A 16,128-nucleotide genomic window follows, 5' to 3' on the forward strand; every position below is an offset into this window, starting at 1 on the left:
AAGAGATAGTAATAGAATCATATATTAAATTCATAACTGAGCTTTGATTTGAACCATGTTCATGCTTGACCATAGCAATAATTTTGTCCTAGACCATACAATAGCTTTCAGGTGTCTTTCTGAAGCAGTTAATTAATATCAAGGATGAGCAAAACATACCAGTTTGATTTAGGTGCATTCTGTTCAAAACATTTCAGAAGAAACATTTGGCATGATGCAAAAGTTTTATTAAGAAATATGCTGGTTAGTAAGCAATATAAAATAGCAGAGTTCCTTTCAAAAACTATCTATTTATGTGATGTCCTTTAAAATATGCTACGGAGAGATAGATGGGAAAGGCATAACCATAACCAGGAAAAGGAAAATATGTGTCCCATTATTTTTTTCCTGCTAACTATTTGAAGTGGGTTAAAATAGGATCGCAAGTGTCTTTAGTACAGTAGAGAGCACCCCCCCCCACTTCCACCAATATGGATCTAATTGTTTTACTCGACTGGTAAATTTATATTGACATAAACCATGTTACAGTTCAGTTGATGCTGCAGTATCATTGTGTGTTGTTCAAGTTGTAGATCTACTTTCTTACAATGCTTCTGAAAGTCAGTTGGTGAATTAAATGGTGCGGAATAATAAAAGCTGATCTTAGAGTACCTCAGAGACTTCTAGGGCAGGATCACAAGGCCACACGGACATGCACCAAGCTGTGTGGGGGCCATAGCCTCACATTGTGATCCCATGCAGCTACATATCATATCAAATCAGTGAGGCCAATCGCTTTGGTCTTCCCCACACTGGTGGGAAGGAAGTTGGGAAAGATCTGATCAGTTCTGATTACACAGTTGTGATATTCGCCCACATCCGTTACAGCCACATGAAATAACACAACACAGAAATAGCTCCATTGTGGTTCTCTCCTTCACACCAGATGAATACCCAGGAATGAAGTAAAAAAAGGGCATGGGATGTGAAATTGAAGGACAGGGACCCAGAGCTCCCAAAGTTCTGCTGTTTCATTTTTCAGGGACAGCTCCAAGGCTGTTAATTGAAAGGCTAGGCTAACCATATTATAGCCAAACCCTGGAATGCAGCAGAGACAGAAAGCAGAGGGAAGCCAATCTTAAATCATGTGTACATTGCAGCCAACAATGCAGCTTCTATGTTCAAATGTTGATGATGGTAAATGCAAAACCCAGCTGTAGTCTCAATTGTGAGAGAATGGTCTCAGGAGCTTTTTACACAGCACCGTTGTATGCCCTGCATTGGTAATTGAATTGTGATCCCTCTGAGCCTCGAATGCATTTCTTGTTTTAATAATGGCTCCTTCTTCTTTCTATTTTACATTAACGACATTACTTATGCCTACAAATAATGCATAAGAGATCCTAAAAGATGCTCAGTGGGCATGGTGGGGAGCTGTCACTATTCCAAAAGGACCATGTAAATCAACCTGGTTTCAGGAGATACTCAGCAGATGTCTGATTTATGCTTGCATAAAACAATAATAATAGTATTCCATTAGAACCCATCCCTAAAATATCTGAATCAAATGACTGAAATGGAACAACTGGGTTGGATTCAAACTTAGAGGAGTCCTACTGATTTAAGTCTCACTGATTTCAGTGGCTCTCCTCTAACCATGACTAGGTCTGCCTCCAACCCAACTGACACTCTGCAATAAAGAGGAGAGACCACAAGCCTGATGAAGTATTGGTGACATAGGAAGGTAAGAGAAGATGGTCTATCTTTACAAAAGCATTCATAGAATAGTAATAAAGCAATGGAGAAGAATCTGTAGGGGCTATTTCTAAGAGGGAGAAAAGGGGAGGGGGCTGATAGACAAGGAGGAGCCAATACAATTTGCAAGTAAACGTGAAGACAGCTTCACGGAGCAGAGGTGAGGATATAATTGGCGATGTACTTGACTGCCAACATCGTCTCCTTGCAGGTTGGCCTTATCTTCGATTCAGGGAGGATAAAGCCATGTTTCCCAAGGTCACGAAGCTCAAAAGTGAATGCGTTCTTAATGCCCTCGTCGTACGCCCAGTCAAGAGAGGAACCTGAACAAGGATCTGAAAAACAGGGAGACCAGAAGGCAGTATTAAAGACAACCCTGGCCTGAAGGATGCAATAAAATAGGAAGGCTTCTTCAGATAGCAATAGCAGCCCATGTAGTGAGGCAGAGATGTAGAGGACCCTCTTGAAACCAGCATTGCTGCAGATTACCCAGAGAGGGAGAGATCAGGACTGTGTAGGCAGAATGCAGGGACTCTGAGCAGCCCTGCCCTTGCAGCTGCCCTGCCCTAGGGAATAGACAAATCTTCCACTTTCAGCTTCTTATTCAGTCCCCCAAATTTCTGTATTTTTTTTAAACGCTCATGAAAATTTGCCAGTATTTTAGTGTGTACTTCTAAAAAAATACATTTTTGTATGCTGTTTTGACAAATATGAACATTTCTGCAAGCAGTTTTCCCCAATATAATGCATTTTTGTGTGGTATTTATATACAGTTAATGTACAATTTACCGCAATATACATGGCTTCCTACACATTAGTTGGGTTGAGAACCATATTGCAAAATTCAGAGAACTGTGAATTTTGAAAGGTGGCTGTGTTTCGTTTTAAGGGTTGTTTTAAAAAGTTTGAAATAAGTAGGTTCATCTTTAAATGCATACAGAATTGAATATCTCCCTCATCCCTACCTGCCCTCACACCATTCAGATAAGCTGCAGTGATGTCAGTGCAGCAATTCTCTATCCAATGACCCAATAGAGTCTGATAGGCTGGGCTAGAAGGCAGATCATCAGCATACTGTCCCCCATCTGTTGAGATGACCCTTTGCGAAACTGAGTAGCACAGGAAGACTACATAGAGGTCAGGCAAAACCGAACCATGAGTTATGTTGCTGTTGCTGTTTCAAATTATTGGCTTTAATTAATTTGATTTGCAAAAGTTCTCCTTGCGTGTACACATCCATAGAAAATAGAAACAAATACTTACAAATTGTAGTGGCAGTTGGTCCATAGATGTACTTTGTACCATAGAGGCTAGATAAAGCTTCTACTGCTTCCTTAGCTACTTTGTTCTGCATTTAAAAGAGGGGGAAAATTAGATTGTTCATGGAAAAATTCTTGGGATAGCCTAGAGTAGGGCACAAGGAGGTGTTGCCCATGACCCTAGATCCAAGGGAGCTGATTAGGATTCCCATTGTTATCGAAAGATGGACAGACTGAGGTTTGCTACTTTCACAAGGAATTTAGGCTTCATTCCTCTGAATGAGAACAATTTGTTTTGTGCTTTTGAGACTTGTTTGTATTCAGTTGCTTCCCTTCTTGCAGGCACTGGCACAAAGGACATTTCTGTATATTTACAGGCAAGCGACTGTGTACGCCTCTCCCCAGTCTCCTCCAGCCTGACACCTTCCGTTTACTACAGCACGTGACCTCTTTGGGCGAATCTCAAGTCATCTCGTATTGAGGACCAGAGTTGTACAATACAGTTATTCCCGGCGTTCTGTTGAATACTATTTTGCAATGTGTGATTCTGAGAATCATTGGGCTGCCTCCAGCTATATAAGGAAGCAATTTCCTAATCTGTGCTTTTCATAGCTTCTCACCCAGACATTCCTAATGGTAAATGATACTTTGTTGGCATCTGGTTCTACTGGTTAGGAGAACTACACAAAACTGTCTCTATAAAGGAAAGTACCCCATTTTAAATGTAAGGTGCGAGATGACTGCCAAAGTGCAGACAACTTTAAAAGGTAAAGTTGTGTCAGTATGCACTTTGCCAGGAAGCTGAAGGGCATTGCCAGTCCCTGAGCCTCTTGGCTTCATTTCCTCTTTGTTGCCTCTTTCTGTTTATCTGTCCTCTTTTAGTGCGGAAAAGGGGCAGGAACCTCTATATTAAGTTAACATGAGGAGACCCCTGCTGAAAAAGTCCAAAGGTCCATTTAGACCAGCAACCTGTTTTCACAGAGACCATCTGGATGCCTATAGGAAACTTGCAAGCAGGAGTGCAACCTCTCCTAGCAGATGTGGGGATTGGGCCTGTAGAAATGTAAAGTTAATGGGCAGCTTTAGCTATGGTGGCAATGAGAAGAGCAGGTACGTGTGTGTGTCTACTGAGGACATCCTATAGATAGATAGATAAAATAAAATAAAATAAATGAGGGCTTTTCAAAACATGGAACTGGAACTGGTTTCTTCTAAATCAAACTCTAGATTTTATTTTGGCAGTGGTCCCAGGGACACGAATCTGAGCATAAGGCAATGAGACCTTTCAAATATCAGATTTTATGGTTTAAAGTATAGCAGGTTTTTTGTAAAATAAATGTAAACAGCAATTAATAGTGAGGAGATGAGCAGAAATTTAGGTTCCTCTGTTATAAGACACAAGAGGGCAGCATTGGTGTATCTACATTTCTATTACAAGTGTCTATGAAATTAGGAATGCTGGTTTTCCTACACAAGACTCATTTCCTGTGCGATGCTGGCAGGTGTCCAATTCTCTTTAGGAAACAAAACAACTACTAGGAATTACTAAATCATTTAGAAGGTGGGGGGATGTCTCTGTCTATGGTACCTTTTCCATTGTTTTCATCAATATGGTTTCGTATGCACCCTTGGGGAGAAAAAGTAATAGACTGGGTCAAGCTGACCTCTGCTGCAACTGAACATAATGGGGACCATAGCTAAGATCTAGACCAGGAGTAGTCAACCTTTTTATACCTAATGCCCACTAATGCATCTTTCTTGATGGTAAAATTTCCTTACCACCCACCAGTGCTCGATGGAAGGAGGATTCAGCTTGTGTTGTAGAACCCTCTACCACACACCTAGAATCCTGAAACGCCCACTAGTGGGCGGTAGGGACCAGGTTGACAACACATGATCTAGACAGTCGAAGTTGTCTGTTTCTTGGCTCTAACCTTGCACTGAATTATTAGAAAAGATTGAATTTATACTAAAACACTCCGTTATTTGCATCCAACTCCCCACAGCTGATGCTTGTTGTCGTTTAGTCGTTTAGTCGTGTCTGACTCTTTGTGACCCCATAGACCAGAGCACGCCAGGCACTCCTGTCTTCCACTGCCTCCCGCAGTTTGGTCAAAATGATGCTAGCTACCTTTGAATACTTTTCTGATGCACTTTGGGTCATATCTCACTGCCTCTGCATGGCAATGCCTCAACATATTTGTTTACACCCAATGGCTTTGTGAATGATAAGAAGACTGTAATAATCTTTTTCTACATACCAGTTCATCATTATTGGGTGCTGTTTCATCCTTATAGGCATATGGAAACATCAATATCTGAGAATAGGAATGGAAGCTTATGTATCCTCTGATGGAGGAAAGGTGCTCTCGGATGAAGCTTGTAACTGCTTTGATTTCTGGCTCAGATTCTGCCGAGGGACCGCAGTAAATCTGCGAACAAGGTTTATGCGATATACCTATGGCTACAAGAAAAAGTTTTCAGATGAAGTATTTATATTGGTGCCGTTTATAGACTGCTTACTCGAAGAATAGTGAAGAAGATTGCATTTCTTTCCAAATCAGGAAGGGACTTCACAATTTGCTTTTTGTGTCATGATTTCTTTGAAGTCAGTGCAGTCTGGTAATTCCTTCCATCAACAGCCTTTGCCAACATGGTGCCCTCTAGATGTTTGGGACTACAGCTCATATTTGCCCCATTCAGCACATCCTTCTTGTGTGCTGATTATGCTCCTTTGATGACATAAGGATAATTATTTGAAGGAAGAGTTTGCTAATGGTATATCTCAGGTGTGGGGAAACTTTGGTCCTCCAGATATTGGCATATGTCAACTCCCAACTAGTGTTAGAAACTGAGATATGAAAGCTAGGAGCTAAATGGCACATTAAACCTAGGTTATGGGTGTAACAACAGAATGTCTAGGCACACTTTTTAAATAAATAGAATATAAAAGTGAAAATGAATGAACTGCAGCTAAATTATTATATTCATTTTTTTACACGGTCTAGTCCTTACCTGCAGAAAACAAACCCTGGCTTCCCCTGCCTGCCCCCCTAATATTCTTAGGAGGGTATCTTCTCTAGTCTTCAGAGAGTGGCAGAGGCAGAAAAAGGTCCTCCTTTCCTTCCACTCTGCAGTTTTAATCGGAAATCTTAGGAGCAGTACTGCACCCAGAGCTCAGAAACTGCTTGCGCTAATGAAATTCCTTGTTGCAAAACGCGCCTAGGACAATGGGAGTTTTGAACGCTGCTCCCAACAAACCCAGCTAGCATGGCCAATGGCCAGGGACGATGGGGTTGTACAAAGGTTCCCAAGAACTGGGATATAGCAAACAAATCTGTTGGATTTATCTAGTTTTATAGCGGCTGCTCCATTAAGGCAAAGCTTTGATTACGTTTAGCACAGGGAGCCTGAGTAGGAGGGAAAGGATGAGGAGTGCAGATGACCCATTGGCAGAGGCAGAGTCTGGGAGGAGACACTTGCCACTGCCTCTTCCACTTCTACGGAGCCTCAGTTTGGAATTGAGCGTGTGTGGCAGCCATTATGAAGCGGGCAAGGCGTAGGAGGTTAGTGGACTATTCATAAGTAAGTCCACTTATTGAGGAAAAAGCTTCCATATTTGGATTGGGAAATGGCTGCATTTGGTGTTCTGCTTCAGGTGGGGAAATGCCTCTGGCTCTCTTTTGCGTGATGCAAAAGCCATTCCCAGAAATATATCACACGACCACAAATTTAGTGTTCATTTTGGTGTTTTTTGCAAATTCCTTCTCTGAAAGTAAGTAACACAGAAATCAAGGGCGTAGCCAGGATTTTTGTTGGGGGGGCAGGACTTTTGTTAGAGGGGGCAGAATCTACATGATTGGTCAGTTAAGTATTTCTATTGTTTTACTTGATTGGGGGGTAGCTGTCCCCCCCTGCCCTCACTTGGCTACACTCATGACAAAAATGAATGCTTAAGTTGTACAATTTTCCACTATATTTCTGGAAGTGACTTTTAGATTGTGGGAAAGTTCAAATAGAATGTGGAAATTGACAGAGAAATATTGAGTCTCAGTTTCCGTCGCCACTTGGCATATTATACTTACTGCCCCACTTAGCTTTGAAATTCCTGTTCAAGTCCACACCAGGACAATCACTGTTAGAGGTATTCGCACGATTCTTTCTCCACATGCGATCCTGTGAGACAAAATGATGGAGATCTATTCTTGTTCCTTTGGGGATTTTTTTTTTTATAGTACATCCAAAGGATTGGGCCCGTATGCCCTGCCTTTGGGCCTCACTTTCTTCCTCATGGCCAGCTCGTGGTCCTACCTTATAGCTGTTAGACATAACATACATGTGATCTACATGCACAGTGGACTGATCACCTTTCGTTTCCCCCTCTGATTTTGCCAGGTAACAATTACTGGGCTTTTGGACCTACATTTATTGCTGAAATGTGTATATACACTGCTAACAGATTCCACTTGAAATGTGGAAATGATGACAGGAAAGGAACAATTCTACTGCGTGTTGAAATTTACAAATTTATGTGTGTATCTATTTATAATACAGTGGTACCTTGGGTTACATACGCTTCAGGTTACAGACTCAACTAACCCAGAAATAGTGCTTCAGGTTAAGAACTTTGCTTCAGGATGAGGACAGAAATCGTGCTCCAGTGGCGCGGCAGCAGCAGCAGGCCCCATTAGCTAAAGTGGTGCTTCAGGTTAAGAACAGTTTCAGGTTAAGAACGGACCTCCGGAATGAATTAAGTACTTAATCAAAGGTACCACTGTATTTTTTTACCTGCCTTTCGCTGTGAGGTCCCAGGCCAAGTGACTATAATATAACATTACAAAGGACGACAAAGGAATCTTTAGGCTGCCAAGGCTCATGTCACAATTAGCTAGTTCATGCAAGGAGTCAATGCTAACTGAGAATGAGTGAACCTTTAACTTCCTGATTCCAACCATGGCAGCTGCCTTAGTAAGTCCAAGGAGTCAGTAGGCTGATGGACCAACCACTTACTTAGCAATCTCAAGATCTTTTTCTTCTCTCTCCTTCCTCACAATTGTTGTAACACAGCTGATTCCCAAAGGTAAAGAGAGCACAGACTGTGGGTGAAGGGAAGGTACCTGGCATAGGCATTTGGGGGTGTGGACAGGAGCTGTGATTGAGGGCATCAAGGGGATACAACAAAATAGGACAAATATTGAAGGCTGTTCACCAACACTTTCAATATATGATATCATAGCTCCTTTGACAGCGCAGGCATTGGAGACATGAACACTCGCGTTTGGACTCCCCATGAATAACCTACAACACAGTCCTATACATTACTTCGAGGCAAGTCCCATGGAGCTCAATGGGACTTGTGTCTAAGTAAGTTGCTATGGGATTGTAGCCATTCCATAAAATATTATGTTCCACCACATGGGCCAACCCCCCCCCCCATTTCGGTGTCACCTTAATAATTTTTTAAAATAAATTTATTAATGCAGTAATAATGGACAGAAATAATAACATTCAATTTAGCAAACTACTAAAGAGGGGGGAAATGTGGCCATTACTTCAGTCCATGTCCAGACGTAGCCGTCAATGTTGAATACAGGAAGGATGTAGAAGTTCAAATTGTTCAAGAGCTTGAACATGACCTTGTCAGTTTCATAGGTTCTGACAGCCTGCAAGAAAAAAACCCAACATTATGTGCAATTATACAGATACACTATTCAGTTGTCAAGAGTTGAGAAGGTTAGAATCCTTCAGAATTTATTTATTTATTAAGCAGATTTTAAAAGTGATTTTTCACCTTTAGGATTTCGGAGCTTAAGGGTAAAATAAAATAAACAATAGAACTAAGTAAAGGTAAAGGTACCCCTGCCTGTACAGGCCAGTCGTGTCCGACTCTGGGGTTGTGCGCCCATCTCACTTAAGAGACCGGGGGCTAGCGCTGTCCGAAGACATGTCCGGGTCACGTGGCCAGCGTGACAAGCTGCATCTGGCGAGCCAGTGCAGCACACGGAAACGCCATTTACCTTCCCGCTAGTAAGTGGTCCCTATTTATCTACTTGCACCCGGGGGTGCTTTCGAACTGCTAGGTTGGCAGGCGCTGGGACCGAGCAACGGGAGCGCACCCCGCCGCAGGGATTCGAGCCGCCGACCTGGCGATCGGCAAGGCCTAGGCGCTGAGGTTTTACCCACAGCGCCACCCGCGTCCCAACAATAGAACTACTTCAAAACTAAAACACCTCTTCACCCCACTAGGGCTGCAATTCTATACTCAGCTGCCATGAACTTCGCTCCACTGAAGTCACTGGGAGTTACTTAGATACATATAGGATTGCACTATGAGGCTGTAATTTTAACTTCCTGCTTTTGATGGCTGGAGGTGTGGGTTAGGGTGTAATACAGACCCCTCTCTGTTACCTTTGCTTGAGAAGTGCCACCAATGGTGCAGAGTTCTGCTGTGATGGATACCCATCTCTGGCCAGACAGCTGGTAGCTAGCAAAATAGGGCGTTTTTGTTGGGCTGCTGGAAACTTTGTATCTACAACACCACTCAGCCATGAAGCTTACTGGGCAACCTTGGGGCAGTCACCTTCTCTTAGCTTAACCTTCCTCACAGGGTTGTTGTGAGGATGTAATGGGGAGCAGGAGACCCATGTACACCACTTTAAGCTCAGTGGAAGATAAAAGTAGTCTATAAATGTAATAAATAAATAAAGTACTGTTTAGCCAACCTGCTTCACAAACCATTGGCAGAAAGCAGGTGAGATCCACTCGCGTGCATGAATGCCGCAGTCCATAAAGATGACCTTCTTTTTTCCACTTTCCTTCCCAACCTGTTAAGCAGGAAATATTAATCTTTGAAACATCTTTATCCTGTGTATACTATGTGCAGAATCCGCAGTCCTAGCATTCAGTTCAATGGGAGGGTGCATCCCAAGGGAAATATGTTTTGGAGAAAAAAAATAAGTGGATCTACAGGGAATAGAACTCGGTTACACATGGACATCATAAAACTGTTCCATGGTCCAACAAAGCAAGTGCAAACAACTTTAACGACTAATCCAGAATGTGGCAGCTAGATTTGTGACTGGGAGTGGCCGCCGAGATCATATAACACTGGTCCTGAAAGACCTACATTGGCTCCCAGTACATTTCTGAGCCCAATTCAAAGTGGGGGTGCTGACCTTGGAAGCCCTAAATCAGGGGTCAGCAAACTTTTTCAGCAGGGGGCCAGTCCACTGTCACTCAGACCTTGTGGGGGCCAGACTATATTTTGAAAAAAATTATAATGAACAAATTCCTATGCCCCACAAATAACCCAGAGAAGCATTTTAAATAAAAGCACACCTTATACTCATGTAAAAACACCAGGCAGGCCCCACAAATAACCCATTTTAAATAAAAGGACACATTCTACTCATGTAAAAGCATGCTGATTCCTGGACCATTTGAGGGCTGGATTTAGAAGGTGATTGGGCCGGATCCAGCCCCCGGACCTTAGTTTGCCTATTCATGCCCTAAATGGCCTCAGTCCAGTATACCTGAAGGAGCGTCTCCACCCTCATCGTTCAGCCCAGACACTGAAATCCAGTTCCAATGGCCTTCTGGCAGTTCCCTCACTGTGAGAAGTGAGATTACAGGGAACCAGGCAGAGGGCCTTCTTGGCAGTGGCGCCCGTCCTGTGGAACACCCTCCCGTCAGATGTCAAGGAAGTAAACAACTATCTGACTTTTAGAAGACATCTGAAGGCAGCCCTGTTTAGGGAAGTTTTTAATGTCTGATGTTTTGTTGTATTTTTAATATTTTGTTGGAAGCCGCCCAGAGTGGCTGGGTCGGTGGGATATCTGGGCTGTAGCCACCTCAAATTGGCAATGCTCATTTTTCTGTGGTCACTTTCTCTAGTTGTAAATCTAAATTATTTATAGTATTTGAGTCAGAACGAGACTCTCACCTTAAGCAGGTACATGGGACGATCCTCATAAGTCTTTCCAATCTGGACCCGCGAGACCAGTTTGGGGTATTTTTTAGCCATTCTTTCAGTCCATGCAACAATCTAAGAAAACACGGTTGTTATAAAACGCTGGCATATGTGCGATTAAAATGTCATGGAGGTGAAAAACGATCTACTTATCGTCCCAATTATAGATGTAGCTTAAGGGAGAGGAACCACCCCTCAGAACATGGTACCTTTTCCCATTCATTGTATCTCGTGTAGCTGTGCTTCTCGCGGAAATGTCTCCCACCATCAAATTGTTTTTCAATCTCTTCTTGTAGATTATGGAATAAAATTCTGTGGTGGGAAAAAGGACACTGACACATTTAGTTCACGCACATAGCCCCTCCCTCCCCAGGAGAAGGAGATTCTCTGTGGCTCCTCTGGTATAATCCCTTCGTCCACATCCTGAAATTAAACAAAGCTTACACATATGTCAGTGCATGTAACAAGGTAGCTAGCAGCAAACAGTTACTTCCCTTGGAAGAATTCAACTCCATTGAATTCAGTTGGGATTACTTCTGAACAGATTGTGCCGTAAATAACCAACTAAATGCATAAATAAAACTGCCATGTACTCATGAAGCTGTGCCACTTCTGACACTAATGTTGTTGTTGTTATTTATTGAATTTATATACTGTCCTATACCCAGAGGTCTCAGGGTGGTTCACAGAAGAAAATCAAAATATAAAACCACAAAATATATAATCAGAATAAAAACTACAACCCAATAACCCATTCCCCCAAAAACACATTTTAAAAGGGCATCATATGTAGGATATTTATGCTAAAGAGGTTTTATTCAACTCAGCATTGTGAGGTGAGAAAGTAAAGTGTGTTTAATTGATTACTAACTTCCCACCTTTCCAATATCCACTGGGGGGCAGTCAATGAATATAAGCTATGTTTTGATTAAATCAGTGCAAACGTCTATGTCCCTAGATTTTGCCCAGCGTTAAGGTTTGCAGTTTTTGCAATACTACCTCAGAACAACTGCAGATATGGCACAACCTTGATGGCAGAAAGTGAGGAGGAATTAAAGAACCTTTTAATGAGGGTGAAAGAGGAGAGTGGAAAATATGGTCTGAAGCTCAACATCAAAAAACTAAGATCATGGCCACTGGTCCCATCACCTCCTGGCAAATAGAAGGGGAAGAAATGGTGGTAGTCAGAGATTTTACTTTCTTCGGTTCCATGATCACTGCAGATGGTGACAGCAGTCACGAAATTAAAAAGACGCCTGCTTCTTGGGAGAAAAGCAATGACAAACCTAGACAGCATCTTAAAAAGCAGAGACATCACCTTGCCAACAAAGGTCCGTATATTTAAAGCTATGATTTTCCCAGTAGTGATGTATGGAAGTGAGAGCTGGACCGTAAAGTAGGCTGATCGCTGAATAATTGATGCTTTTGAATTATGGTGCTGGAGGAGACTCTTGAGAGTCCTATGGACTGCAAGAAGATCAAACCTACCCATTCTGAAGGAAATCAGCCCTGAGTGCTCACTGGAAGGACAGATCCTGAAGCTGAAGCTCTAATACTTTGGCCACCTCATGAGAAGAGAAGACTCCCTGGAAAAGACCCTGATGTTGGGAAAGATGGAGGGCACAAGGAGAAGGGGACGGCAGAGGACGAGATGGTTGGACAGTGTTCTCGAAACTACCAACATGAGTTTGACCAAACTGGGGGAGGCAGTGGAAGACAGGAGTGCCTGGCGTGCTCTGGTCCATGGGATCACGAAGAGTCGAACATACCGGTAACTAAATGACTAAACAACAACAACCTCCTAAAAGACAATTCAACTCCATACCATAAATCTATGCTGGTAATCTACTTGGAAAAGTATTAGTGGAAGGAAGATATGGATTAAAGCCCAGAAGATTACACATGAGAACTGCACACTTATGGTGGCAGAGAAGATAAAACTCAAAACTCATCTTACTAAAATAATAATAAACATAATAATGAATGGGACCCCCTTAAAGAGACAGCAAGACTTTCATTTAATAGCACTGACAACCAGCAGTTGACAAGTATGCATCAGACAATAATGGAAGCTGGACTTTAATGTAATATATATAATGTAATATATATAATCTATATATAAACACTTTGATCTGGTTATACAATGGGCATTTTTTGTCTTAAAAAATGTTCTTTTTTATTTACTGGAGAACTCTCTTCTTAAGGAGTTTAATTCTGTTTTGATTACCTTCACATATTTAGTTAAATTGTTGCTACAATTTTAAGTACTCTAAATAGTTCCCCTCAAATCACAGCCAGAGCTCTGGGATAGGGATGGCTGTGAGGTAGAAGGAAATGGTTTACATTATCCAATCTCCTAGTCCCAAGGTTGATGATGGTAGCAATGAGTAGCAGTCAATGGCTTCCTGGTCATATCAGTAGAAGCAATCAGAAATCTCACGATGAATGGAAACTCAGATATTGTGAGAGTAAAGGAAGATGGAAAATTGTAAGATGCAGAATTTCACATAATATTGGCTTAGTGTCAGCTGAGCAGCCAGTCCAGTTCCTTGGGTGAATATGAATTTGGAAAAAGAAAAGATCTCTGTATTTCCTCTCCATGTTTTCCGATTCAAGCATCATTTCTCAGTGTCAGTAAATATTGAATGAAATTGTGACCTGGTTAAATTCCAAGTTTGGTGACTACCTCTTTCTTGTTGTTTGCAACATTATATGATACACATACTCTACAATCATCACATACTAGCATTATGTAGTATACATACCCGTATTGTATTCCATTCTGTTCCAGCTTTGTCTGGACAAAGCTTGTCTGATCTGAACCAACGCGAAAATCCACATCTGTTCCAACAACAATGTGATGGATTGAACTAGGATGCCAAATGTCAAGCTGTGTAGGAAAAAATCAGTAAAGTTTGTCTTTAAGAAAGTGTGCATTCTCAGGTATATGGGTTATTAAAGACTTTCCCAGACATTGGATTAAAATAAAATATTCTTTCCCCTCCTTTGCATATGTTTTAATTGTCTCTGTGACAGCATAGGCAAGGAAGAGTAGGAAATGAACACATTTTTTAAGAAGCAAGTTGCTTTGGGCAAAATAAAAATAAAAATAAAAATCCCTTTGAAAGATCAGACGGCTACCAAAAAGGAAGATTCAGGTAATGAGAAGGACAATTCCTTCATGTATTTTCTTGTCCATTCTAAACGTTAGTGCATGGATATAATAATGTTTCCATATATTCTTTTTTAAAAGTCCATATGTTCTTCTCAAAAATCTTCCATACAACTGTTATTGCCAAAGATTCACCAAATGGAAGCCAGCCTTAATATCTGATACTTATAACTGACCTCCAATGATACTTGCTTTCAATATTTGATATTTTAAATATTTGATACATTTGAGTGTATCGGAGAGCTGATAGGCAATTCTATTTATTAAGTGTTTTATAATTGTATGGTTATGATGCTTCTTATTTTATACCTACCAATATGAAAACAATAAAGAGCTACCATTGAGACAACGGCACCCATGTTTTTGAATTCTGAGATAGAAATTCATGCTTCAGAATTTCACACTCAAAATGAAGCAGGTGAATGTTGAGTATTTTGCTTAAGCAAAGGAGATTTTGTAAGCTATGGGGCATTGTCTCTTAATTTGTTCCCTGATCTTGCATTGACAAAGAATGTGCATAATCTGAGGTGAAAACCCATTGCTAAAACCTGTGGAGAAAAATATAAAAATGAAAAACCTGTGGAAGAAGAATCTCACCTGAACTGTGGAGGCCAGGCCCTTTAGAAAGTCCACTTGGTTTTCATTCTGAAGTTTCACCCGAAATACTTTCTCACTTCAATAAGAATGAAACATATTTTTAGAGAGAAAATCGCCATTAAACTAAGCCACATCCTGCCCTTTTCCTTCCCCCAATATTTGGTTCTTTGAGGCTAGGGATTATTTCGTGTGTGGCTGCACAGCGCACATTCATTTCAACTGGACTTACAAACAATGCGCTGGATTGTGTGCTCTCCAACTGCTGCAACCAGTAAGGGAGCAAGCCAATTCACAATAAGCTGCCTTAAAGTATGGAAGTTAAATTAAATTAAACTGGAATAAAGTTATACCAGGTCCAAGCCCCGCTCAGAAGTCCTGCTCTTTCTGCTCTGCCTAAGCCTAGTAGAGGGAAAACAAGCCCTAAAATAATGTTCCATGCTGGGTTGTCATGTGACTGAGGTGAACAGGATCCAGCCTAAGTCCCCACCACCCTGCCCCTTCCAGGTCCCTTTTTGGGGACTTGTACCAGCCCCAGCTAAGTACTGGTTGAGCCAGAATGAGCAAATTATGCTGGCATATCTTTGGTTGAGCTGGCACTGGGAACTTCATGCTGAGCAAGCCAGGAATTAGCCAGCTGAGGTGGTGATCTGCTGTATCCTAAACTATTCATCCTGGTGGATCTCGCCCCCCCTAAGTCTACTAAGCAAAGAAACCAACTTATGGCAACTTTTCCTTTGGGAGATTTCCCACAATGAGAAACTTCTACCTGTCAAAGCGACGAGTGAGAACAACAGCCCGAGGTGCCACGAGGAGACCTAAGAATAAAAAGATGAACCTCATGATTCTTCTTTGGCCACAATCTCTCATTCCTGCATGTTATATATATATATAAAGCAGGTGACTTCCTCTGGGTTATTTTTTAAAAGCTTATTCGTTTTTTTTTAAAACAAGGAAACTCAGATTTTGACATCTGAGCGATGAAGATAAGATTGTGTGTGTGTGTTTAATAATGTGCTGTGAAATTAACAGCGCCCTCGGGTTCTTCAGTGCACACAAGTCTGTACATATTTGCTCAAAATTAGTGGTTAGAGGGTTGGCCTAGGACTAGGGAGGCCAAGTTCAAGATTGATGCTGAAAATTTACTGAAATAATTGGGTGTGTGTGTTTTACTGCTTTGAGGGTGTCTTTTTGTAACAATTAAGCAGTGTATACATTTTATGAAATAAAGAAATAAATGAATTATTCATTTTCTTGGGAATCTGATGCAGGATTAGCAGTTGTGCTGCCTACTGTAGGAATCAGTTTGCACCCATGTTTTGCTTGTATTTTATTTTATTTTTTTGTAATTAACCAGCACAAATATACCATAAATCTGCTGTGCTCTGTTACCCATAGAA

General features: G+C 41.5%; 1 protein-coding gene across 1 annotated transcript; it reads right to left on the reverse strand.

Annotated features, from left to right (window-relative positions):
• Positions 1-205: 205 nt before the first annotated feature.
• LOC309533207 (mast cell carboxypeptidase A-like) lies at positions 206-15,618 on the reverse strand. Its single transcript, XM_082224467.1, has 11 exons — positions 15,498-15,618; positions 14,732-14,807; positions 13,728-13,852; positions 11,172-11,274; positions 10,936-11,037; positions 9,716-9,817; positions 8,546-8,656; positions 7,079-7,169; positions 5,255-5,457; positions 2,998-3,082; positions 206-2,069 (listed from the first exon to the last, which is right to left on the reverse strand). Exons 1-11 carry the CDS (start codon positions 15,596-15,598, stop codon positions 1,882-1,884), a joined length of 1,287 nt encoding a protein of 428 aa, XP_082080593.1. The 5' UTR covers positions 15,599-15,618; the 3' UTR covers positions 206-1,881.
• Positions 15,619-16,128: the final 510 nt, after the last annotated feature.

Source organism: Podarcis vaucheri, assembly GCF_965113315.1.
Source record: "Podarcis vaucheri genome assembly, chromosome: 5".
NCBI lineage: Eukaryota > Metazoa > Chordata > Lepidosauria > Squamata > Lacertidae > Podarcis > Podarcis vaucheri.

What these genes read in the sequence shown, in the direction of transcription:
- LOC309533207 (XM_082224467.1), bottom strand. Translation starts at nt 15,598, where the DNA reads ATGAGAGATTGTGGCCAAAGAAGAATCATGAGGTTCATCTTTTTATTC. An exon ending in CTCACTCGTCGCTTTGACAG is followed by an intron (nt 14,808 to 15,497) that starts GTAGAAGTTTCT and finishes TTCTTATTGAAG; the next exon opens with TGAGAAAGTATTTCGGGTGA. An exon ending in GATACAATGAATGGGAAAAG is followed by an intron (nt 11,038 to 11,171) that starts GTACCATGTTCT and finishes GTGTTTTCTTAG; the next exon opens with ATTGTTGCATGGACTGAAAG.